The sequence below is a fragment of the Peromyscus eremicus genome, chromosome 6 (assembly GCF_949786415.1).
Source record: "Peromyscus eremicus chromosome 6, PerEre_H2_v1, whole genome shotgun sequence".
NCBI lineage: Eukaryota > Metazoa > Chordata > Mammalia > Rodentia > Cricetidae > Peromyscus > Peromyscus eremicus.
In genome coordinates, this window is record NC_081421.1 from 125794056 (window position 1) to 125821171 (window position 27116).

Genomic DNA, 27116 nt, shown 5'->3' on the forward strand with positions numbered 1-27116 from the left:
ATTATTGAAGTAGACAGCTGCCTAAGTCAATGGAGATTTCACTGTGAAACTGTTTAACAGAATCCACTGTAATTACAGGACAGACATTAATAGAGGGTCTGAATTTGATACGTGGAGACAAAGGGTCCTGTCAGACACAGCATCATGCATTGTTTCACAGAGAAGGTGGGCGACAAAGGCCTTCACTACTGATGAAAGGCAGCTCCCCCTCATCCAGTGGCATCACCCCACCCACTGCCTCAAGAGTAAAATAGAGCAGTGTGTACCACCTGTGCTTGGCTCGGTAAGGAAACTGCACGTGTTGCCCATGTCATACCCAGACGCTTCACCCCATTGGTTTTCCTCAGTGCTGAGACAGCAGTCTCTCCCAGCTCCCTAGAACATCAGGGGCCCTCTGATTTAAAGATCCTCTTTGAACTCATTCTTCCATTCTTCAGCCTAATTCAACTGTTGTTACGATTTCTACTTCCATTTCTGCATATACAACTTTAAAGGATATATAGTAAAAGGAAACTTCTCCATTAGCTAATTACCAGTTTAAATGTTAACATTTCTTATTCACAGAATGAGATTCGTGGTACCTATGGCAGCACTGAAATTTACGCACCTGGCTTTCCTAGATATTCATGCCTATGATGAGGTTTGCTTTTCTTCATAAATTAAGTGCAGTGAGTAATTAGAGAATAACGTAGAACAGTTACAGCAACATACTACAATAAAACTTAGTTTAACCTTAACAGTTATTTCTAGAATTTCTCATGTAATGTTTCCAGAATGCAGTTGACTCTGGCTAACTAAAAACTCAGGAAGGGAAACCACACTGAAGGAGAGGCCATGACGTGAATACTGCACAGCTACACTGGAAACTCATTCCAAAACCAGCATGATGGAGCAGCTGACTCCTTCTCATGTGGACTGAGAGAAGAATATATTGAAAATATTCACTGCATCTGGTAGTTCTGAAATGAATAAGCCACAAACTTCACATTTTTAAACATACTTTTAAAATTTGTATTGATGTTTGTCTAGGTGAGTAAATGGCACACGTGTCCAGTTGTTCATGTCAAGTGTGTGTGGCCTTTGGTGGCCAGAAAAGGGTATCAGATCCCCTGGAGCTGGAGTTACAGGTGGTTGTGGGCTGCCTGATGTGGCTGCTGGGAATAGAACTCAGCTCTTTTCCAAGAGGATTGCTGAGCCATTTTTCCAGCTCAAAAATTTACAATTGAATATGGTGATTTTAGGGTTGTTTTTGTTTGTAGGTAGCATTTCATGTCATTATTTTTATCTGATCAATAACTTAATTAGTAAGGTATAAGAAGAGAACAAAGATGCTCTGTCTAAACCCGTTTAACAAACAGTCGGTTATTGACTATAGGAGTCATTAAGCTTTGTCCACTGTGTAGGGAGGGAAATTGGGTAACACACCAAGAAATTAAAACTGGTAGAAAGTTTCCTGAAATAATTTCAGTAGAGTTTGCCCTGATCAGGTGATGTCAGTGTGATGTTCTGTCTGTGTCCGAGTTACAGCCCAAGAAAACAGCCATTTGAAGACACTGTGAAGAGACCAGCTTGCTAAAGACCCCTTGCAAATACATGGTCTCACTAAAGGTTGGACTTTGATGGGAGTGCAGCCTCCATTCCCCAGTAAAGACCCCTTGCAAATACATGGTCTCACTAAAGGTTGGACTTTGATGGGAGTGCAGCCTCCATTCCCCAGTTCTCCTACTCAGATTTTTTTCATGTTTATGGCTTTAGTTGAATTTTTTTTTTTATGGAGGAGAAGAAAATGCATTTAAGCGAATTTACTGAGATTTTTGTCTCTCCCTGTAAGTAGTGCAAAGCGACTCTGTATATTTACAATATATCTGGATCCCTGGATTAATTTTGTAGTGAGTAAGGTTTTATAGTATTGAGAAAGAATAACATAAAGGAAATTCTTTTGTTCTCAACAAAAGACTTAAATGTGAGGACCTATTGAGTGGCATTGTTAGGAGATACGGCTCAAATGTATTCCATAGATGTTATATATGGTTTTATTTGTGTCTCTATTCACACTTGGTTGAGGGATTGTGTGTTCCTGGAAAAAGGTGCAGTTTAATGTGGAAGGTGATAATTTTAACTATTTAATAAGGAGATGGAAAGCATATTTATTACTTCAATGAGTTTCCCAGTCTGGCATGTCTTAGCAGACTATGAAAGCAGTGGGGCCTTGAAAACAATGGCCAGGATTCCAGACAGATCTTTACCCAGGGGGTCTGTGACTGTAAGACAATTTCTCTCAGGAGACACAATATGATATCTAATTTAGCAGGGACAATAAAAACTACTCATGAGTATTTGTAAAGTTAACTAATATTGTCACAGTAGTCTGTTTAAAATTTAATACTTTGACAAAGTTAAGACGAGATCTGGATATGTTCTCATGACTTTCTCTGACGCTGCACCCAGCACAGCCCTGGTGGTTCCCGTGGTTCCTTCTGTTCCTCTGAGCCTTTGCATGTATTAGCTCTCCAGCTGGTGCTCTTCCACTGTCAAGGCTGCCTCTGGCCTCTGGTTCAGTATCACCATCCTTCAGACCCTTTGACATAGAGCTTATGTAAATGATTCCCACTTCTCACTTTATCATTCTATAGTCCTCACTGGTAATTCAAATTGTATAACATTTTCTTTTCTTCACTGTCTGACTTCTTGTTTATGGCTCTGCAGCACAGAAATGGAGCACTGTGTCTGCTGTCATAGTCCTGCCAACCAGCACTCAGACAGTCTGGGGTACAATTTGTGTTAATACATGTTTCTGCAAATGACTTAGAAGTGAATAGACTAGAAAAGAGACTTGCATCTCTTTTTACTCTGTAGGAAGCAATCTCCAGAGTGTTGTGTGGAAAATTTAATTAAACATTGTAATGAGCCTACAGTCATTTTTCAGGAGTTGAACCCAGGACCTTGCATGTGTAAGGCAATATTCAACCACTGAACTATATCGCAATCCTCTATTACTCTTTTCCAAATAAAGCAGGTCATGAGAGTCAGTAACTTCCTCAAAGTTAGAAGAGAAAGCTGTGGAGGCTGAGCTGCCTGAATCCAAAGCGTTTGCTCTCAGTCACTGCACAACACCTCTTAAATCCAGACATCTTAATATTAATTGATGGTTCAGAACATTGTTATATAATGAGCTGAACTCAGTATAAAATCACATTTATATAGCTAGATTTTACTGTCAGAGTAAACGAGCATGTCCAGTAGTTAAATAAAATATAAAACAGTTCCTAGGATCTGAAAAGCCAGTGTTTCAAACAACCAAGAACAATTAGAAAAGACAGGCAGGCCACATTTTTTCCTTCTCAGATGGGGGAGGCAAGACTCACCTCTGGGTGACCAGCTATTGCAGCAATGTGGAGGGCTGTGAGGCCACCATACCCCACTTGCTGGACATCTGCTCCACTGTGCAACAGGGAAGTGATCAGCTCCGGGCTGTCCTGTAATGAGATACAATTTGAGTGGTTTTTTTTTTTTTTCCCCACTAATAGCAGGTGGGGAAGCTGTGCACAAGATGTTGTTGATCCTTTGCTTGGGTGAGGCTCAGATGCTCAAAGAAAGCCCGAGTGTGACTTCTGGCTCAAGCTTGTGTTAGTGAGCAGAACGGCTCAGGTGGCTTCGATGTAGCAACAAATGGCAGGATAGAGCAGCAGCATCAACCCTTACCACACGACTGTGAAAGGTGGAAAGAGCACTTGCCTAGGGCAAGGCTTTAGCAATAATATCAATCTTGCAAGTAGGTCACGCCAACAAATATGACTTCCCAGTAACTAAGATTAACCCCCAAAGAGGTAAAAAAAACTTACAGGAAGATTATAAAGGTTTAATTTTTTTAAGAATGAAGATGAAATATTTCTTCTAAGATAAAAATATAACCAGTATAAAACAAACCACAACTTGCTGGGCTTTCATGGTAGTTACACAATTACTTCTTCTTAATAAAACGGCATCATGGGATACATACAGAACAGATCAGTATTTGTCTTAACTTGGTTCAGAACACACAAGGGTGATGTGACAGGTCATGTATTCACAACCCCCTGCCAGATGTTGGTAGAAACACAAAGTTCTTTGTTTTCAAGCCTCTATTAAAGTAAGAACTCAAACAAAGCCTGGTGGTGTGTGCTTGTAATGTCAGTAGTTAGGAGGCTGAGGCCAGTCTCTGTTTCAATAAATAAATGAATCATGAATGAATAAATGAGTACATAATCTCAATGTCTGTAGTACTTGGCATATGGATACATAGAATGGCAGAAAAGAGGAATCTTTATAAGATGGATCATTTATGGACTTCATCTCATAACTTCAAATTAAATAATATAATAAAATTCCATAGCTAAAAACTAAGTTAATGTCTTAACATTGTCGGGTACATATATATAAAAGTTTAGTAAAAAGTTATTTCAAAGGTTAAGACTTAGGCAAAGATCTTCCAATAGCACAATTATGCTGCAAATCTTTGCCTCTACCTACTTGTTCTACCAAGAAAGTTCAAGACCATGAAGAGTGAAAAGCCTGTTTGTCTAGTTTGCTTTTCTGTTGTCGTGACCAAAGTAACTGGAGGGAGAGGGTTTCATTTTACCTTTCCTGGTCATAGTCCATTGTTGCAGGTTGCCCTATCTAGACAACCCTTAGGGGAGGGGGTAGGAAGGCATGGCATCAACAACATAGACACCAGAAGTCAGATGAGAAGCAAGCAGTGGACTCATTTATTGTAGATATATAGGGCAAACCTATATACCCGCTCCCGATTTCCCATTGGCAGCCAGAGACTCTCTTAACTGTGTTGTCTCTTTCTCATTGGCCCCCAGCATTCTGATGGTCTTACATCACCAATCTCCAGGAGCAGCCAGCAGACTCCAAGTTGGCTCAGCAGGACGTAATTAGCACTCATGCCTATGCAAACTACTTGGAATAGGGCAGCTGTGGTTTTATCTGGTTAGCTGTTTGCACTCCTCCTAAAGTCCATCTTTGAGGGAACCTACACAGGAACTCATGGCAGGAACCTGGAAGCAGGAACTATGGAGGAATGCTGCTTGTTGGCTTGCTAGGTTTCCTGTCTTATATACCCCAAGCCCAACTGCCTAGGGATGGTGCTGCTCACAGTGGGCTAGGCCTTCTCACATCAAACATCAATCAAGACAATTTCTCACAGATATGACCACAGGTCACTCTGATGGAAGCAATTCTTCAGTGGAGGTCCCCTCTTCCCAAATGACCCTAAACTGTGTTAACAACAAAAAGTAACTGGGAAATCTGGGCTCTTTCTGTTTCACCTAAAAACAAACAAATAAATAGATGTTGGAGTACCCTACACTAAAGGTTGCAGTCCACCATGTCTGGACAGCTCTCTGAGCTTGTCGGAAAATAGAGGGCTCCCTTTCTATCAGGGCTCCCTCCCTACCTCGATAGTGTCTCTAGGTCTGGAAGCTTGACCTTATCAAGAAGCTGTGCCTAAGCCCAGATGCCTGACCTATCTCAAGCATGACCTTTGACACAGATCCTGGCAGAAGCTCTCTCCCTGGCACCCATGAAGTAATTAAGTTTTGTGTTCCCAGCTCTATGATAAGACCATGCTGCCAAACACAAATTAGGTGATGCGCCAGCTGCTGTTCCCATCCTAAATATCTCCCCTCACTCTGGAACAACACCAAACAGACTCCCTGCAGGCTATTTCCATTGTACTCACAGGCCTTACAAAGATCTGCACGCTACCTCCGCCCCCTTTCTCCTTGTAGCCTGGTGGTCAATGAACCACAAGGAAAAGAGAGACCCAACAAATACACAAACACACCAACCAACCCTGTCTTTCTCCACTCAGAAAGCACCACAACTTTCTTTGACTCAATCCTTGCCTTCATTTTCCGATCTTCTGGGATGTGTTATGGTGCTGAAGAGCCAGCCCTCCTCGGCAGTGGTGCAGTCTGCTCTGTACTCCCTCAAGGCTAGCGCAGGTCTGATTGGGTCTGCATTGTGATCGCCCCTCCCCAGTCTTGCTTCTGCCTTTTACTTCAGAAGGTGTCACCTGAAGTCATTTTCTTGCAGGTTTCAGTCCCTAGACACTGCTTCTCAGCCATCCCTATGGGTGTTTCAGATCACAAAGAGAGCTCCTTTCTTGTAAGTTTAGATTGAGCCAGGGACAGGATTTAAACTTAGGTCTACCTACTCCAGATGCTTTTCTGAACACACCAAGCTATGCCCAGGCCCCGACTCCCATTTCATGGTCAGGCCCTTGTCGTGAGCTTTCCACTGTAACACACAGAGGAGGGGTGCAGCACTTGCCACAGTTGGTTGTCATGGTACACTGCAATGGGGACCACATCAGAGGCTGAGCTGGGGCAGACCGGGAGTGCTCCTGTCACATAGTGTTCCCGTCTCTGACCTCTCTTTAGTATCTTGGAAGCACCGAGTCTCGGTGTTGGTCTCCATCATTGTTTGCCTTGTTATCTAACATTCATTTATTTACTCATCTGTCTTATCACTGAACGCACAGAGATTGGAGATTGTGAGCCCCAACATAAAATGAGTGCAGAGATGAACCAATGATCCATATCGTGATTATGGAAGAATGTACTGGAGACAGCTAACTCAGGCTTGGGAGAGTAGGTACTCCAGAAAATAAAGCTGTCTCATGTAAGAGCTGAAGGAAGATACTATTTGTATGTTAGTGATTTCTCCAATTTGTGAATGTAAATGTTTAGTTAAAGTAAGGGTCCATTATTAAACACTGTTTTAAAAAGTCATCATTACTTGGAAATTATAGTTAAGTATGCCAAAAAATAGGATTTTCTTCTCTTAGATATTTTTTCCTTCTTCTTCAGAGAATCTCTTATTACTTTCTTGACAAACTCCCATTTGGGAAAAATGCAATCCTTAGTCAATTCATTTGTACAAATAGAAAGACAACTTGTATTAAAAAATTAATTTAGTTAATGAATCTTTTAATCTCCCTCTAAATCATTGGTTCTTAATTCTCATCTTGGGATTGTATTGTCTTTTTGGTTGTCAAAACTGTTAATGAGGACAGCAGCTACGGCCATATTTAGAAAAGAAGATAGGGATACCACAGAGTACTTTACCATGAATAGAATATACCCTCACCGCAGGCTTATTTAATCTTCAATGTCACATGTCACAAGTTGAGGCTGAATAACTTCTAACAGAAGAGCCTTTCAAAGTTGTGAGACACTTTGTTCTGTGCTCTGTATCTTGGGATTACTGAAACAAAGCTCTCCGCTTCTTAATAAAATACATGTGCTAGGAAGGAAGACTGGATCAGGATGCTGAGTGCAGCAGTCACCAGTTTAAGACCCACTATGGAAACCTCAGAGGTATCTGAAAGGTCTGGCTTTGTAGAAAAAAACCCAGGGCCCTCTCTCCACCTCCTTCCCCTCTGTAATAAATATTTTTAATGATTTAGGATGAGATCTTGGTAGAAATGTACAGAATGGAGTAGAAAATAAAAACCATCATCTTTCAATATCAGCTTTAAACTTATGAAATGCTGAGAAAAGACTTGAATTAAAAACTCCTACTTTTGAACCACTAAAGAACTGCCAAGGAACGATTTTCCTATGCATTGTATGTGAGGCAGGTTTGGGTCTAAGTTAGAGGGTCTAAGTCAGTGTTTTGTTCATCTGAACTCCCACTTAACCTCTTCCAAACCATATCAAGGTTCAATGTTTTCTCTCCAACAACTGTATTTCATTTTAGGGGTGCACAGTATCAAAATATAAAAACTGAATATTCAGAGCCCTAGGGAAGCGTTCAGAGAAGAAGCTTCACTTTTCCCTTTACAGTTTAGCACAGGGAGATGTGTGTTGCAGCTGGGTGAGCCAATTTAATGAATTTAATCACTAAACAACTAAGTTTCAAGAAATCAAACCTCACAGAAAGACAAACGGCTTCAAAAGATTCCTGTGGAGATAACACACAATATACACTGTTAACTTAAGCAGCACAGAGACATGGCAGAAGTTGAATTGGCTTTGTTTGTTTTGCTTTGTGAGACAGGGTCTGTCTCCATGATCACACTTCTGGCTCCCAGCTGGAGGAAGGAGAAGGACAAATTTGCTGCTGCTCTCATGAAATGACTCTTTTCTTTATCCTATTCTGAGTTTTTGTTTATCAAATTTGCCATCAAGCTGTGTCTGAAGTAAACTTGTCAAAATATTTGCATATGGATTTGTTTCCAAAGAGTATATCTTATCTGTTATTAACTGATTGTTTTGCTTAATACGTGTGTGAGCAAATGACAGCACAAGGGAATGTTACTTTTATAGAACATGAGAGGAAATCTAAGTATAGGCTGAAACCTTTGATGTACTTCTCATCTCTTTCAACTTAAAAACTATAGAACAAGACCCATTTCTTCTTGTTTTCTGTGTAAAATGGATAATGCACAGTGTCTAGTAATTGTTTTTTAAAATTAAATTGCATAATATTGGTTAATTTTATTTACTATTTTCCATGTAATCGCTACCTTGCTAGGACTAAATACAATTGTCCTTTTTAAAACCCCAAATCGCCTAACAAAACAGATAATTATGTTTACTACAGTTTTGCTTTACTTTTTGTGGAAAAGGTAACACTGGGAACAGATCTAGGTACTTTGAGCATGCTGGGCAAGGATCCCATCAGTGAGCCATACCTATGAGCATGCTGGACAAGGACCCCATCAGTGAGCTATACCTATGAGCATGCTGGGCAAGGGCCCCATCAGTGAGCCATACCTATGAGCATGCTGGGCAAGGACCTCATCAGTGAGTTATACCTATGAGCATGCTGGGCAAGGACTCCATCAGTGAGCCATATCTATGAGCATGCTGGGCAAGGACCCCATCAGTGAGCCGTACCTATGAGCATGCTGGGCAAGGACCCCATCAGTGAGCTATACCTATGAGCATGCTGAGCAAGGACCCCATCAGTGAGCTATACCTATGAGCATGCTGGGCAAGGGCCCCATCAGTGAGCCATACCTATGAGCATGCTGGGCAAGGACCTCATCAGTGAGCTATACCTATGAGCATGCTGGGCAAGGACCCCATCAGTGAGCCATATCTATGAGCATGCTGGGCAAGGACCCCATCAGTGAGCCATACCTATGAGCATGCTGGGCAAGGACCCCATGATGAGCTATACCTATGAGCATGCTGAGCAAGGACCCCATCAGTGAGCTATACCTATGGGCATGCTGGGCAAGGACCCCATCAGTGAGCCATACCTATGAGCATGCTGGGCAAGGACCCCATCAGTGAGCCATACTTATGAGCATGCTGGGCAAGGACCCCATCAGTGAGACATACTTATGAGCATGCTGGGCAAGGACCCCATCAGTGAGCCATACCTATGAGCATGCTGGGCTAGGACCCCATCAGTGAGGTATACCTATGAGCATGCTGGGCGAGGAGCCCATCAGTGAGCCATACCTATGAGCATGCTGGGCAAGGACCCCATCAGTGAGCCATACCTATGAGCATGCTGGGCGAGGACCCCATCAGTGAGCCATAACTATGAGCATGCTGGGCGAAGACCCCATCAATAAGCTATACCTATGAGCATGCGGTAATCCAGGATACTTGTTAGGTCCTAGACACTCTTCATCGAGTATCCAGATTCCATTTGGTGAAGATTTGAAGGAAAATCCTCACTTCTATTGTTGAGAGTTCACAGAGAAATGTGCAAACCACACAAATAACCCAGTAATTGTGAGTAATTGTGAGTAATTGTGAGTTTAAGTTGGAATCCAAAATTGAGTGCAATAAAATCTGAGAGATCAAGGGAGCTTAAGAAGGCTCAGTTTGCATTGATTTAAAGTAACTAATAATGATGCAATGAGAAAAAAACTAAAAAATATTTTAGCTGGAAAATTACAAGGAGAAGTAGAGATATGTGAGAGTGTTTGGCTTCAAGAGGGAAGCAGTGTAAAGCAGTGCTCTCCAAACTTTAGCCTGAAAATACCTGTGTGGGATTAGAAAAAATAAAAGTGTACACTCGGCTGTGATGGTTAATGTTTTAACCTGACTGAGCAGGTGGGTATTAGTCAGCTGATGTGAAGACTCGTGGTAAACATAGGGACTTCACATGAGTTACTTTGCTTGCTTTTAGGTAGGCACGGGACCTAGGCTTTCTATGGATGCTGTAGAGGGAGGTTTGTCTACTTTTTACCCACAGAGCCTCCCTCCTAACCTTCTCTGAAGAAGTACAGTGGATGCACTCCTCCCTAAGAGATCATGTAAGGAACAGTAGAAAAAAACTAAAATGGAAATTCAGTTTCTACAAACAGAGGTGGGTGAAATGCAGTCAAAAATGACCATGGCCCCACAGCATTCAGAAACCACCTATGTGGCAGTGTCACAGCCACTCTCCGCACAGTTGACATTGCAGAAAGTATCTCCAGACCTGGACAGAGTCCAGTGTCTCACAGACTGCATGAACTGTCAATCACCTTCTTCCTACTCCTTGTGGCTCCTTGTTCCTTCCCTGCCTTTCAGGAAAGAAAAATGTCTGTCAGACATTATCTTGAACCTGTGTTTGAGTTTAGAAGAATGAATAACAGATAGTAAAGAGAATTCAGCACTTAGCCGCTTTTTCTCCTGCAATCTATCTACAATGACCAGACACTGACTGGAAGTACAGAGATCACCTTTAAGGCATCTTCAGGATGAAGTAAGGGGAATAAGATCTGAATGATGAGCGATGGTGAATTTTGACTGTGGACTCCACACAATGTGAAATCACCTGGGTAGAAAGTCCCAATGAGAAGTTGTTAGACCATGTTGACCTTTGGGAGTGTCTGTGGGGAATTATCTTGACCACAGTAACTGAAGTAGGAAGACTGTCTACTGTGTGTGTCACCATTCCCTTGGCAGGAGATACTGGGCTCCATAGGACTGGGAAAAGCAAGCTGAGCACAAGCAAGCTCTCTGCTCTTGATTGAAGATGCAATGTAACCAGATCCTCCTGCCACTGCAAGACTACCTGTAATGTTGAACTGTAACCTTAAATTATGAGCCAAACAAACTCTTTCTCTCTGGAGTTGCTTTTGTCCCAATATTTAACCACAACATTAGAAAAGAAAATAGAGTGGGAAAATGCGGGCCTCTTTCCTCATGGTGTAAACACTTAAGATGTTTAGAGTGTGTGGAGGAATTTTACACAGGTGAACAACTGCTTCTCCCCAGACCTGCACACAAACTTCAAATAAAAGTCTGCTATAGACATTCATGAAGTTGAGAAAGAACAAATATTCAACATAGCTATGAGGATTTGGGGCTGCGATCAGCTGTGGTAGAGTATAATCCCTTTTCTATGATTGACTAGGTATCTCACTCTGATCTTCATTTTTTTCCTCTGTAAAACAAATACTAGCATTTGTGTCTTATGGAATTCTTTAGTGACTGATGAAGTAATGCGTGTCCAGTATCTGAAATCAGAGCAGCAGAAGCGAGTGGAAGTTGCTGAGACTAGGGTGACTTATGATTTACACGTTCTATAAAAGCACATTCATGGCAGTCTTGAGGGTCACTTCCAACACCAAATATCCCAAGGTGCCCACCTCATTTTATACCAGTTCTGTCTGGTTGGGGTGGAGTAGAAATCAGGACCCATGCTGTCCTTGACAAGGTATGTATAGGAATGAAAATGGCAGACCTTGTAGACTGCCAAGTGCAGTGCTGGAAAACCGTTCCTTGTCAGTCTGGATGCACGGAGCCCTTTTAACATAAGGGCGCGGACATGTGACTTGTTGCCTAGAGAGAAATAATAAAGGTTGATTTATTGCAGGGGTGGACTAAAGGACTTCACCATCTCCCTTTGACATAAGGATAAATGCCATTCCGACATGTGAAAATGTCAGCCCACCACTCAAGCCCATTCCTAAGCAATTCTGTTCATTGGCAGTATTACTTCACACACGTTTTTATCACACTTATGCTGCTTTGCATGGATGCTGTGCATTGTGATAGACTTGGCTCCCAGGCTTTGTTTAATTCTACACCATGCTTCTTTAAACTATAGGAAGTAACTGGTGTGGCAACTGATGTGTGTACTCTCAGCACCTGGGAAGTTGAGAGAGGAGGACTGCCACAAATTTGGGGCCAGCCTGGAGTACAGAGTGGAACTTATCTCAACAATGCCAAGCATAATAAAACAGAAGGCCATGCAGTTACAAGTAAATTCATCTAGTAAACCTCTAGAAGAGAGCTGAGGTGACAAACTAGTGACAAGGGATCCTGCAGAGGGTCATTAGCAGTAGAAACTACTCAGATGAGGGGGCTCTGGAGGAGGCTAGGCAGCCAGCTCCCAGAAGGAAGGAGATATGATGGGGAGTCTGTTCCAAGGGCTTGGAAAAGTCAAGGGACCATCGGTCCACTGATAATGCAACTCCATTCCTGCATCCAAAAAGCTTTGCTCAGCTTGATCAATACACACCAACTTCCATTTGACAATTCATTAATGCTACTATACGCTGAGACTCAATAAGTGGTTGGGATACTTTTAAAATCAAATGAAGTACAAGCAGATTAAGAGTTGTGTTCATCGCTTTGAGCAATCTTCCCTGTTGGATTCTATGTTTAATATTTCTTCCTCTTCACATGACCACTTATTTCTTATAGTAAAGCATCTGCCTGATCATATATTAAGGCACACTTTAAGGGCTCCTCAATTAAACCCAATTCCTGACTGCCTAGTATTAAAAAGTGTTTGTTGACTTCCAGGCAAAGTGAGTTACTTAGTTTAAGAAGGAAAAAAAATAGAAATTCAGAGGTGCAGAGCAAAGATCTGCATGGGGCACCACTCCTCTGAAGGTCAGCAAGTTCCTAGGAGTGAAGCCAAAGAGAAATTGAGTCTGATAGGGTCTTTCTGCTGGCCACTTGACACCTCATGTAGGCCATAGATCTGGCTTAAACAGGTTTCAGGCACTTACCCCCACAAACACAGCACAGGTGCAGCAGAGACAACCCACTCTCTGTGCGGTAGTTTAAACTGACTTCACTGAAGGCTTCATCAGAGCTGAAAAGCACATGACAGGCAATCAGAAACTCATCTCTTAGTATGTTGCCATTTGAGAAATAAATGTTGGTCTATAAATTCATAACTGTATTTTGCTATACAATTTTGGGGCTAGAAGAATTTTGAATGTTCTATATGAAGAACAAACCTTGAAAATAATATTAACAATTGAAGTGTAGTTGGAAGATTTCCTGTGTCCCAGCCTGCTGGTGGTTGACAAATCCCATTCATGTCCCCCAAGCAAACACACAGAGGCTTATATTAATTACAAATGCATGGCCATGGCTCAAGCTTTTTGCTAGCTAGCTCTTATATCTTAAATTAGCCCATATCTATTAATCTATGTATCGCCACATGTTCCATGGCTTTACCTGTGTCCCATTACATGTTGCTCCTTGGGTGGCTCGCTGGTGTCTCTCCCTGCCTTCTTCCTGTCTCTCTCTTTGAATTTCCTGCCTGCCTTTAAGCTGCCTTGCCATAGGCCAAACAGCTTTGTTTATCAACCAATCAAAGCAAAACATATTTGCAGCATACAGAAAGACATTTCTCCATCAGTTGAAGAGCTCAAGTTAAGGTAAAGACTCACACATACACTCTGTGCTCCAATATATTAATATAATTATATAAACATATAATTTAATTTTATCAAGCTCCTTATAAAGAAAACACAGAAATCTTAAAGTAAAATTATTTCTTTCACATTCAAACATTCTTATTACATTTGTAGAAAAATTAAGATATTCACAAAAGGAAGGAAGGAGGGAGAGAGAGAAAATGTGCTGTATTTGATAGGAGGGTGGGAAAAAATTATAACCCAAATGTTTGACAATTCTTGCTTGCAGCTAACTTTCCTTGTACTCTGACTGGGTCAGCTTCCTCAGATCAGGGAGGTCTGATGCCTGGAGTGGTGCTGTGATATGGTAGCTGTTGAGGAGAGGAAAGATTCCTTGCCTTTATACTATCAAAGACTTTGTCCCCAAGAGGGCCCTGGGAGCCACAGGTAGCCTTTCAACAGGAAGTTAGAGCTAAAATTCTTGACCTCTTCAGGCTTTTGGCACTCCCAGGACATTTTTTCTGTAGAAATGAGATCATGTCCTTGGCCTCTGGGTCAGCTTCAAGGGGCCTCAGGCCTATTTTAATCTTGGCAGCTCTAGAGGGATGACTGGTCTCCGGTGGGGGAGCCAGGGATTCCCATCACCTTTAAAGCACTTACACTTGAAAGACTTAATAAACTTGGGCCATTTGCATCAAGGCTCCCAGTTAAGGACTTCAAAGGCTATTGGAATTTTGAAACAGAAAAAAAATCTATTCTCTAGGGTGCTGCAAAAAAGAGAAGGCCTTTAAATCCAGGGACCTTGAGAGGCCCCAAGAAAGGCTTTAATTAGCAACTCTAAGCCCTGTGGTCTGTTTTCATATACATGGGGATATTCTTCCAATGAACAAAGCAGGCTCAGCTGCCCACACTAGAAATGCATTCAAGTCGCATGGCATGAGTTTGTCCTTGCTCAGAGGGAGTAGGAGACGGTTTGTTCTGAGCCAAGTAGAGTGGTCACAGCCTGGGAATGAAGGTCCAGGTCACTCTGCATTTCATATTCCAAAGCAAAATTCAGATGGGAGCTTTTGAAATCTTAAAACAAAACAAAGGTTGTTGATCAGATCATTTAATAAAATATTTTAGCTTTACTTTTTAAATTTTGTGTTTTGTGTTTCTGTGTGTGGGTATGTATGTGCACATATGTCTAGAAGGGGCCTCAAATCTCCCGGAGCTGTAGTAGTTATAGGTGGCTATAAGCAGCCTGTACTGAAAAATGAACTTGGGTCCCTGGTAAGAGCAGTATGTGCAGTTAAACTCTAAGCCATCTCTCCAGCACCGTAACACATTTTATTTACTCAAGACCTTGGTCAGGATAGAGGATACAGAAAAGTGGGGAAATCTCTGCCACAAGTTCAAACTATATCTGATGGTATTCTGAGCCTTTGGGTTGATGAAAGCTGCTGGCTTATTTGTTAATATTCTGACCTGCCCCTTGAAATCTCATCCCTTGGGGCCACCCTGCATCCTGATGTAAAAGCCTCATTTTTAAGGAAAAGCTCCTCCCCTTCCTCTCTCTCTTCCACTCTCTTTCTTCCCCACCCTGAGGTATACACACCTCTCTTTTCTCTCCCTTCTCTTTCTCCCTTGTCTCCTTTTCTATCTTTCTCTTCATCTCTCTCTTATAATAAACTCTCCATGTGGATGCAGTGCCTGGGTGTGAATGACTTTCCATGCACCACCACCCCTGCTGCATCTGCCCATCATGTTTTCCCTCACATGTGAGATACCCTAGCCTGGCCAGCTGGGGGTTCCCCACTCATGCAAATTCATAACACTATTGAGTTAATATGTTCTAAAGGTTCTACTTGTAATTAAAAGGACATTAGTTCAAACACAGAAGGTGTGCACTAAGTGGCTAGTTAGGGGACTACTTATAGCCCAAGATATAGTCCTGGATCTGCAATATTCCAACACTCCACAAACAGAAAAGTTTTAACCAGTTAGACATCATTGTTGGAGATCTTCCCTGGAGCTGTCCTCTTCAGATCCTGCCCCAGAGAAAGCCCCCCAAGCATAGGCTCCACCCCAGAGGGTATTTAAGGTCTGGCCCATGGGCTTCCCTCTTGGCTTCTCCTCTTCCCCTGGGACCACCCAGGAATGCTTTGCTCAGATTAAACCTGGATTTACTAATTTGGCCTGATCTGACTTATTACTTCAGTGGAGTTACTCACTACTGGGGGAATTTTATGTATCAGCTGGTGCCTTGGCCAAGGTGAGTGGAATCTTCCCGAAGCTATGTAGCATTGGCAGTGGGAAGTACACCAAACCAACTTTACTCAGTAAGCCACCATTTCCAAACCAAATGCCTATAAGGGGTCCAGGATCCCTTCCGAGCCTCTGACCCTCTCTGCCAGAGACTTCTGGAGCACCTGTCAAGATTGTTGCTATGCCAGTAAACTCCTGCCAGTTCCAGAGCAGAGACGGCCCCTGCTCCTTGGAATTCTCCTGTCTGGAAGAGCACCCTCTCAGAGACAGTTCCACACACTATTCCCCAGCCGCTGGCTTGTAAAATCGGACGTGATTTTTGTAGCCTTCAGCCTCCCAGCATAAGGCTTGTGAATGGTTGCTTCTGAGTCAAATTCGACCCACTATTGTTATAAAATTTATCCAAATTAGCCCCCTCATCCAGGTTTGAGAGCATTGCATTCCTGTCCCTTTTCCCTCCAGCTGTTTGTCTGTCTGCATCCTTGCCCCTCCTCCCTGCTCTCTGCTCCTGGTACTAATGGCTCCATACCCAGCACATGGCTGTTCGCTCCCCCTCCCCCAACAGCCTGGGAGATGCACAGCTTAATCTGCAGCTGACTGCGTTCTCCACATGGTCTTACCCCTCCACCAACTGCCCTCCTCGATTCCCATGCTCTTCCCTCCACACCCCCTCTGCACAGTGCTGCCCTTGGGTTGGTTCGTTCCCATGCTCTTCCCACTCTTCAGGCTCTGGTGTACTGCCATTGGGGAAGCGTCTTTTACTCCTGTATTTTCTTACATGCTACTTTGTACTGTAAACTCTTACTTCAGGACTTTTGACTTGGTCGTTTGACATGGCTTCTCAGGAAAAGTTTTGTTCATGTTTCTGTTAAAAAGTTCCGTCTACTTTGTGTGTATAGATGGAAATGTAGCCATAGCATGCTCGCTTTTGACTGGTTTTGAATGCCTGAGTTTATGTGGTCTGTGTGTCTTTTTTTTTTTTCATGGTTACTGATATATTTTATTCTTTTTTTTTTAATTTTTCTGTATGTCTTGATAACAGCTCATCTATGCTCACAACCAGGTTTTTGGGCTCAGATTTTCCCTCTGGGATTTTCTGGCCCTGAATCTGATGTAATGACAGACAAAGTTATTTTATACTGTTCTATCTTATTATAAAGAAAAAAAATGGGTATAGTTTAAAATCTATAAAACTTGTAACTCCAGATTAAAACTGCTCTGGAAATCACCACATGGTCTGCCAATACCTTACAACAGGTGGGCAGTCACCATTTTGGCTAATATTAGAGAGGTCATAAGACTTCACCGCCGTCTTAGACAGAGGTGGCCATGTGGAGATGGGTCCACCAGGAGACAGTAGGTCTCCAAATTACTTTGGATTAAGATAGATTTCTGTATAATGATTCCTGTCCTGTCTTAAAAGGTTTATAAAAGATAGGATTTAAAACAATGCTGGTTTAATGAGTTTTTTTTAAGGCAGGGTTTCTCTGTGTAGCTTTGCGCCTTTCCTGGAACTCACTTTGTAGCCCACACTGGCGGTTTACTGAGTTATTAAAGCTGCACCTCCATGCATTTATGTTCAGGGATATATCTTGCTGAACAGCCAGATTTTATAGCATAAGAGTATTCCCATATTATTTATTTATTTATTTATTGGTTTTTTGAGACAGGGTTTCTCTGTGTAGCTTTGCGCCTTTCCTGGAACTCACTTGGTAGTCTAGGCTGGCCTTGAACTCACCTGGCTCTGCCTCCTGAGTGCTGGGATTAAAGGCGTGCACCACGATTTTAAAAACACTAAACTGTTTGCAAAGTTAAAACTTGGTTTTGCCTTATGATTATATCTTAGGACCATAGCTGAACACTAGAGACTGAATTATTCCTTCTAATCTTCTTGCTTTTACTAATATTGGTAATTAATTATTGGTATATATATATATATATATATATATATATATATATATATATATAATTGGTAACTATAACTAATTGGTAACTAATTGGGCAAACTGTATGTCCAGATTTAGCTTATATATGTTCCCAAAGTCAAGCCTAAGCAACATTTGTCTAATTCAGATGTACCTAACAGATAATTATACCCTGATCCTCAAGTGCTTCAGAGATCTGAGAATATGGCATTTTAATAAAAAGCTTCTCATGACAGAAACATGCCAGCTCCTGGCAGCATCCTGTAACCCCCTCTAAGGAACATGGAAGAACTTATACCTGGAAACTTGCTTTAAATGTGGCAAAACCAGCTATGTGGCAAGAAATTGCTTTGCACTTTAAACAGGTGCTAAGAACCTGCCCAGACTGGATGGCAGGAAATTGGGGAATCAGTTGCTCTACTTTGCCAAGTCAAGGTAGGTCACTCTCCCCAGATTCCTACCCCACAGGAAAGCCTGTCGAGTCTTCTGGGCTTGGCAGCTGGAGACAGTCGCTGCTTCTGTGACCAGAGGGAGACCTGGGACTGCCGAGGTGGCTGGAAAGCCATGTCACCTCTGCTCATTTACTTATCCTTCTCAGATCGGACGGTGTTTGGTGACCAGGGTACTGACAGAATTGCCAGTTTAACAGCTCTCCACTGACCCTAGATTGGTAGCTCATTAGTTCATCAGTAAAGTTTCCTGTTAAAAGTACAGACAGGTGTGCTTCATCCACAGGCTTCGTGGTGGCACTGAGTACAAACAGTTTTCAGGCATCCTTAAATTTATGTGGATTTTACTGGTCCCAGCTCTTAGAGACAGGTTATGGTGAGAGGGTATGGAAGCCTGCAGTGTGTTCAACTCTGTTCCTCCCTTGTCTCAGCCTCCCTCCTCCTTCTTCATTCACTCAACCTCTTCTGTTCAGTAAATTTCCTTGGTTGCCCTCTAAGTATAGACCTAAATGTGTGTTTCATCAGCTGAAACAAGGCCCTGGGAAAAATGTTCATACCTTTTAACACAAAGCCATAGCCTTTTGCTATGACACCAAGATGTGAATCTGTTCCACTTGTTTTATAGACACCTACATGTTCCTGGGAGAGAGTTCTGCTACTGTATCAAGGAATCTGGCCTGGTGGATCAGTCCCTAAACAGATCTACCCCTCCTGCCAGGCTTGTGCCAAGGAAAATCGGCAGGGAGCCCTCCAGATATGCCAGCCCCTGTACTAACCAAGGACACCAACCAGAGTAGTACTGACAAGTTGATTTCACCCATATGTCCACTCATGAAAAGCTCTGTTGTCTCTTAACTCTTGTTGATACTTTTACAGAATGGATAGAGGCATTTCCCACCTCCAGGGAAACAGCAGATGTGAGGGGTCAGGTACTCCTGAACACATCATCCCTGATTTGGCATGCCAACCCTCCAAGCTCCTGGAACGTCAGTGCTGGTGCCACCTTTCCAGACTCCAGTGCACATCTACTCTTTCATCTGGCTTATTCACCCATGCCTCTTCTGTACAACCAGGGAACATTACCTTTCTGTTCTTTTTCCCATGGCTAGGCCCATTCATAGGGGTGGTGTTAATGATCTATTTTTTTCTCCTAGCAGTCTGCCTTCTCCCCCTCCTCAAGAAACATGTTCCTGAGATCTCCAGGATGGCAGCTAACTGAATGCTTCTTCACCCACACCTCTCGCTGAGCATGAGCCCACTGACTCCCAACTTCCCTCTCCCATGTTGTTCGTTGCCAACAGGAAGTAGCCAGACTTGAACCGATGTCCATATATACCCAAATAGGTTAGGATGTTGGGGATCTCCCCTAGAGCTGCCCTCTCCAAATGCTGCCCTCAGCTGCCCTTTCCAGACCCCACCCCTGAGAAAGCCTGCCAAGCATTGGCTTCACCCAGGGAAGGGAGGGTGTTTAAGGTCTGGTCCATGGGCTTCCCCTCATGGTTTTTCCTAGTGGTTTCTCCTCTACTTCTGCAACCACTCAGGAATGCTCTGCTCAGATTAAACCTGGACCTATTAATCTAGTCTAATCTGACTTATTACTTCAGCAGAGTTACTCACTACCAGGAGAGATTTTTTTTTTAATAAGTCATTGTAGAATCCTTATGGTATATATGGCTTTTTATTTTCTGTTTATTTCAGCTCTCAGTAACTATGATGTGCTTACCCTTTAAAGGTTCCCTATACCAAGGAAATGAGTTTTCCCACTTTGTAAACATCAACAGCTAGTATGTTTTGCTATTATATTTCTTTCAAAAGTTTAAATTACAAATTACCTCTCTATTTGTACCTGTCTATGTGGGTACTTGTTTGTGGTAGAATGTGTATGGAAGTGTAGGCAGGAAAACACACGTTATCTCCAAAGGGGATATTATTGGAGCAAATGTGAATGAACATAGAAACAAAGATTTAGGTTATCCCAAATTTCCATACTACAGCATGATAGCCATTTGATAAAGTTTTTATAGTAATAGAAGAAAATCATAACCTGAAGGCACTTTTCAAATTGGTGGAAACATTAGATGGGCAGGTTACAGCATCAGGGTTGGAGAGGGAGTGAGATTACTCAGAAGATATCTGACAACATTCCTATCCCTTTGGTTGGTTAAAAACTAGAGGATTTACCTAGTGATTGCAAAGATGTTCTGTCATATACAAAGGAGGGCAATAAATGGTTTTTTAGGGAACTGATCATGCCCCAAGATTATTTGGCTCTGGACCTGCAGCATTCTAACATGTCACATTACTGGGAATCTAATCATCAGAAGTTTCAGTGAATATGTTTTTCACAAACTTTTGTTCACAGAGGTCAAAAGGCAACACACAACCCTATGTCCCCATTTTTAGCTTGTGGGTCCCAGGGATGGAACCAGAGTGTCAGGCTTGGTGGCAAGTGCCAATGCCATCTGGCCACCCTGCCAGGCCCATTGCTACATAATCTTCACAATATACACTGAAAGTTAATGTTTAGCCAGGCACTCCAAAGCTGACTCTTCTCTCAGTATTCCTGCTTTAAGTTAAGTTCATGTGGTTAGGTCAGAAGAAACCCATCCTCCCTTGCTGCTCTTAAAGCGAAGGTCAGTTCTGTTGTTCCAGCCATTAACATAGCCCCCACCCCCTACCCCCCTATACCACCCACACAACACAACTTTTCCTATTCCATGACATCATTTCCTGGATATATTAAACTCAAGAAAGAAGTTTCCACACAGCCCAGAGCTTCAGGAGCACTGTCCACAAGGATCTTCCTTCACAGGTCTCCTTCCCTTTTCACAGATGCATATGGTTCCTGCATATATTTTGAGAACCAAAAATCTAGTCTCCCTCTCTTGCAAAGCTAGAACATGTGTGATTTAAAGTCATGGACAGAGTGACCTGAAGTTCTGAGAAAAAAGCCATACCTGCATTCTAAGAGACTCTGCTAGGCCCAGTGACTGATAAGACTTAGTGACTGGGGAGAGTAGAACTGTGTTATGCTGGGCTATCTACAACCACCTTAGTGGCACTCATCACTTCGCTCTGTGTCTGACCTAACATCCTTGTCTCAGGTAAAAGCCCGATACAATACACTGTTCAGAAGCCGGCCCTAGGCAGGATGTGTTAACTTTCCATCATTTCTGAAAACTATTTGTGTGGTTCTTCTCTAGCTTTTAAACATTCCCATTTCACTTGCATTGTGTCCTGGTTGGATATATTTGTCAGCTTGACACAACCAGAGTTATCTGTGAAGAGGAATGTCAACTGAGAAATGCTTCTGTCAAATGGCCCGTGGGCAAGTTTGTAGGACATTTTCTTAATTGATGATAGATGTAGGAGGGTCTAACCGAATGTGGGTGGTGCCACTCATGGGCAGGTGGTCCTGGGGTCTATAAGAAAGCAGGCTGAGCAAGGCATGCAGAGCAAGCCAGTAAACAGCAGCACCCTTCAATGGCCCCTGCTTCAGCTTCTGCTGCCAGGATCCTGCCTCAAATTCCTACCTTGGTCTTTGTCTACCACCAAGATTATTTTAGACAAATAAACTCTTCCCTCTCCAAGTTGCTTTTGGTCTGTGTTTATCAGAGCAATAGAAACCCCCACAAAGACACTTGCTTTCAGTATGTTTTTAAGTCATGAAAAACTTTAACGCTGTGCCAATGTTCCTGCAGGAACACCTTATAATCAGCTTAAACTTTAATATGAAATTTGAAATGCCATAATACTACTTGAGGTAAATTGTAATTTTCAAATGCCAATGACTTATAAAACAAAGAGTTATTTTCTCTCTCTCTCTCTCTCTCTCTCTCCAATTTTAGTCTATATTGGTATGAAATAGACATACACCAGCTCATAATGATGCTATCTGTGGTGTTATTTTGTATACGCTCTAACAAATAAATCTTGTCAGAAGATCAGAGGGCAGCGTCAGCCACAGAGTTAGCCACAGAGGCCAGGCAGTAGTGGCACACACCTTCAATGCTAACACTCGGGAAACAGAGGCAGAGAGATCTCTGTGAGTTCAAGGCCACCCTGGACTACAGAAAATTAATCTAGTCTAAAAGAGAAATAGAGCCAGGTGGTGATGGCTTACACCTTTGATCCCAGTACTTGGGAGCCACACATCTTTAATCCCAGCACTAGGAAAGTTGAGACAGGAAGTGATATGGCTGGGCAAAGAAAGGAATATAAGCCGACTAAGGACTCAGGGCCATTCAGTCTGAGGATTCGTGGAGACAGGATCTTCCCTTTTCAACTGAGGAGTTGGTGAGGTGAGAAGTGGCTGTGGCTTGTTTCCTCTGGTCTTTCAGCATTTACCTCAATATCTAGCTCCGGGATTTTATCATAAGACCAATTAGAATTCGTGCAATAGCTATTGAATTTTGAAAGTGATCAGGTACAAAACATTCAAAGCAATGTTTTGTTCAGTGAGAAGGCACAATGTGTGTGAGGAATTACAAGGAGAAATAATGAAGGCAGCCTCCAGAGCGGCATCTTTGACTCTCCCTCCTGAAGAGTCCCTCCGGGCCCAAAGCTGCACCCCTCTCCAGGCAGCTTTCAAAACCACATCCAACCCTGCAATTTAGCTATTACATGAGTAGCGCTCCCAATCCAGTGAGACGACCCTACTGAGGAAGAGTGAGGCAAATTTCTTAAGGTGTTGAGAATCCTTGGGGAGCCATGTGGTTTTCCAAACAGACTCAAAGTACTGTCTGAAATGTAAGGTTTGTGCCAATTATCAGTGAAATAGAAACAAAACAAAAGCAAACACTGCCAACAACAGAGACTGGGAACCATATTCATGGTTGAAGCAGATTTGCATCTCAAATTCTCTGTGTTGGTTGAGGGAGCCTCCTTACCCTGTCCCTCTTCCTCTCCCTCGCCCTCTCCTGCAGCCTTTTTCTCTGCCATAGCTTATTACCTTACATGCCCCGACTTGTTCCTCCTCTTCTCATCTCTTTCTCCTTCCCAGCCAATACCATCTCTAGCATCCCTTTTCCCATCTTTCTCCTCAAGAGCAATACTCAGTAATGAAATTAAAACTAACCGAAATCACCGGGTGGTGGTGGCACACGCCTTTAATCACAGCACTTGGGAGGCAGAGGCAGGAGGATCTCTGTTAGTTGGAGGCAGGCCTGGGCTACAGAGTGAGTTCCATGAAAGGCACCAAAGCTACACAGAGAAACCCTGTCTCAAAAAACAAACAAACAAACAAAACCTAACCCAAATCAACACTTTAACGAAATTATACTGTTAATAGCTCCTGGGAAAGGTCCTACAATGTCTAACCCACTTGAAACTCACAAACAGTACATCAAGATAATTATCTGAACTAGCTAATGTTCAGCTACTTCCCACCACCTACCCTCTATCTCAGTCAATGCTTATGTTTCCTAAGAGCCTGAATTCATTTAAACTTTCTCTGAGAAAGTTACCGTCAATGCACAAATAACCCGAGAAACAGAGTGAGGGAACACTAAAAATGAAAATTCATTTTCCATAAACAGAGGTAGGAGAAACAGCTGGGATAAATGGAAATAATTTCTATTATAAGTTTGGGGCACTGGCTTGGAAGCTATTCAGCAAACATGTTTATGGATATTCATGTGGATACTCATTGGGAAAGATCTGATTGTTGATTTCTGTTTCTCCTGCTCCATGGGTCTCTGAAAGCAATGTATGAGAAGGAACAGCCAGTCTTGAGAAACAGAGAGAAAGATGGTCACCTTCTCTCTGCTCTTCTTGGATTTTCTCTACTTTTGAGAAGATGAATTAATTTTTAAAATATATACACCTCACTCAATGTTTTGTACATCAGTATATTATTTTGGCCAACTTTTCAAACATTTCACTTTAATAATTTCCCACTTGTGGTTGTGTCACATGTCCTCTGAAGGGATGAGGTCATGGGTAAGATGTTTAATTGGATCACACAACTGCACACTGCGCTGGGTAAGGGTTAAAGGCTAAGAAAACAGTCCCTATGCTTCAAGGCAGAAAGTAACCTTTAGGTACAGAGCTACCCTATTTAATAGTTAAGGAAATCATTTACTATTAGAAAAATATTTATGAGGGTGACTTAATCTTAATTAGGAATTTCATCCAAGCCCCAGGAAGCACTATGAGCCCTTTAGAATGTCCTGTTGGTGAGGGGCATGACAGCTTATAAAAAATGCAAGGAGAAATTAAAGAATACACGGAGCCCAAGGCATTAGGACAGACAAGCAACATCCCGTTGTCAGGGAATGTGACACATGCAGCTCTGTTAGAGAAATTGTCAGGGGAGAAAACAGGTGGTCTCCTGAGGTCTTGAATGTTCTGATTACTTGTATCAAAGCAGAAACATTTTGACTAGAAGTTCATCAGAACTGAGAATTATGACTGAAATTTAGGATGTAAATTTTCTTTAAAAATTGCATCCCCATTATTAATTTAAGCCAGTAATTATATTATTAGAATTGTACTTGACTTCCAAATGTTGCAGCCATCTACTACCTAGTAGTTCCTTTATTTTGCTGGCCTTAATCAGAGATATCAGAGTCCCAGGAGGACGGAATCCAAGAGGACAAAGGTGCCTTAGTGGCATGTCTGGTGGACACTAACTTATCAGTTTGTTTGTCTTTCTAGAGTTAAGCTACTAGTATCATACATAAATAGAAATATAAAAAGCCCACACAAGACGGAGAAGCATCTTTAGTGATCACATATACCAGTGAGGAGAGGAGTCTGGCCCAGAAATGGATGCATGATATCCTGGAGAACTCACTACTGTACTGATACCTGTGAGTGTTAGAGGCATAACAGGAAACACACTGTACGTGAATGCACCACTCTGCCTTCCCATCCTGCTGCCTTGTAGTTTCATCCCTTTCTTGCCTCCTACTCATGTCTTCAACACACGTCCAAAGCTATAGGTGAATGCGACTTTGCGTTAGAGGAAAGAACATTCTATTTTCATTCCCTTCCTCTCCCACATCAAGTTCTCATGCCAAAGTCACTATAAATTGCCATAGACACAAGAACAATGCAGCTCTTTTTTTTTTTTTTAACCGAATTAGCTTTAGTACTGTGTGTCTTTACTATACTCTGGGTAAAAGCTAGAGATATTGTGTACTTGAGCTGATGGGGATAGTGACTCATGTAGTTTACATTCTCTAAATGAATGGAATAGCACCTACTGATAATTCCATAAACCAATCTTTCAGCAAATGGACAAAGGAACAAAACTGAACAGAGAACTTCACCCATGACTGCATTAACTGCACCTCTGTGGACAGGGAACCTCCTCTTCTTGTAATCTGCATCTTTAGAGAAAGGCATATGGCAGGCACCTGGTATGGCTGTCACAGCAGCATTCTGTTACACAAACCAGAAGTAGGGATGGGGAATGAAGACACTTACTATGTGTCCATCATGGAGGTCCTCAAAGGTGATTCTGTATAATAATGCAGCTTGTTTTCCCCAACTACACTTAACACTTTTGTTGATGAGCCAACAGTAAGACAATTTATATTCACAGCACAGCCTCTTTTTTTCTTCCCTGTCGTTCATCATTTTGATCCAAAGAGAAGAAAGTTCTAAGAGCTCAGGCCTGAAAACAGTTGACTTTCCAGATGGAACCGTCTGCATCGACAGACTCAGACAACTCTCTTTTGTGTGTGAAATTTAGTCTGGTCATATCTAAGACTACCTAGACTGTTTATATCTAAGGCTTTATATCTGCATGTCAACATGCTTAAAAACAAGATAAATAATGAAGACACATATTCAAAGAAGCAAAACTCTGACAACTTTACCCAAAGATGTGCCTTAGTTCTGTAAATTCATTTTCTTTGATCTGCAGGTCATCTTCCAGTCTTTCTATTATAATAGCATAAGATTCACTAACTTTCTTCTTCCATTCATCTGGAAAGGAAAAACAAATGGGATTGATTCATAATTACATTTTGCAAAATGTAGACACAGATCATAACATACAAGTAATCAAAACTGTTTTTTTCCAGTTTCAATTCTACAATACTTAATTTAAATGACTGATTGTGGGTTTAATGCAGATGTTTATGTTTATAATGCAATCACTTCGGGATTGTAGTAATTAAGAACCCATTTGATATTGTACAATATATTTACATAAAAGAATATATTTGACTTATTTCATTTGATTTTATTGCATTTTAATTACAGCAATCTCTAGATGGTAGACAGTGTCTTTTAACTTTTAAATACTAGATACTTAAGATATAATTCTAAAATATCTATATTCAACAGTACTCCAAAGCTTTCTACCATATTATACCAAGGGACTAAGCTAATATTTTTACAAGACATTTCCTGTTTTCTGCCAATAATCTTTCAGAGAAAAAGCGTAAATTCAGATCATCTAAACACTTAATATTCTCTGTATTCAAATAAGCGTACATCTCAGTGAGCTATTGCTCATCTATACTTACAATTGAATCATGCTGCATGTAAGAAAGTGAAGATAGTTAGGAAAACACAAAGAAAGTAAGAATAGTTACCAGAGCAAGTCTGTGTAGGTCTGGACTTGTAATTCCCCATTTTAAAGAAGTGTTTGCTTTTCTTCTTTGCCTCCCTGCAGGATACAAGATTCCAAGCTCTAGTGCTGCAACAAACCAGTTGAAATATATTTTGATAACCAGGCTAAAAATAAGCCAAGTGCCTAATGGAATGTCATGCAAGGATGACAGAGAACAAGACGAAGTGCCCTTTCAAGAGGGAACTAGTGAGGGAGCGGCTAGATTTGTTTTGTGGGAGCCACATGAAAGACAAACAGCAAATGTTTTGGTTGTGTCGTTTGCTTCCATCAGTTGATTACCTGTCTGTCCCCACGTCCCTTCCATG

General features: G+C 41.9%; 1 protein-coding gene across 1 annotated transcript in view; it reads right to left on the bottom strand.

The window, feature by feature from the left end:
- Positions 1-26813, bottom strand: part of Tnni3k (TNNI3 interacting kinase) — a 265004-nt gene extending 238191 nt beyond the window's left edge. The window contains exons 1-5 of the mRNA XM_059266495.1: positions 26774-26813; positions 26051-26159; positions 12965-13050; positions 11689-11786; positions 3366-3476 (exon numbers count right to left, since the gene is read on the bottom strand). Of these exons, the coding sequence (XP_059122478.1) occupies positions 3366-3476; positions 11689-11786; positions 12965-13050; positions 26051-26159; positions 26774-26813 (444 nt within the window). The remainder of the gene's footprint in view (positions 1-3365; positions 3477-11688; positions 11787-12964; positions 13051-26050; positions 26160-26773) is intronic.
- Positions 26814-27116: the final 303 nt, after the last annotated feature.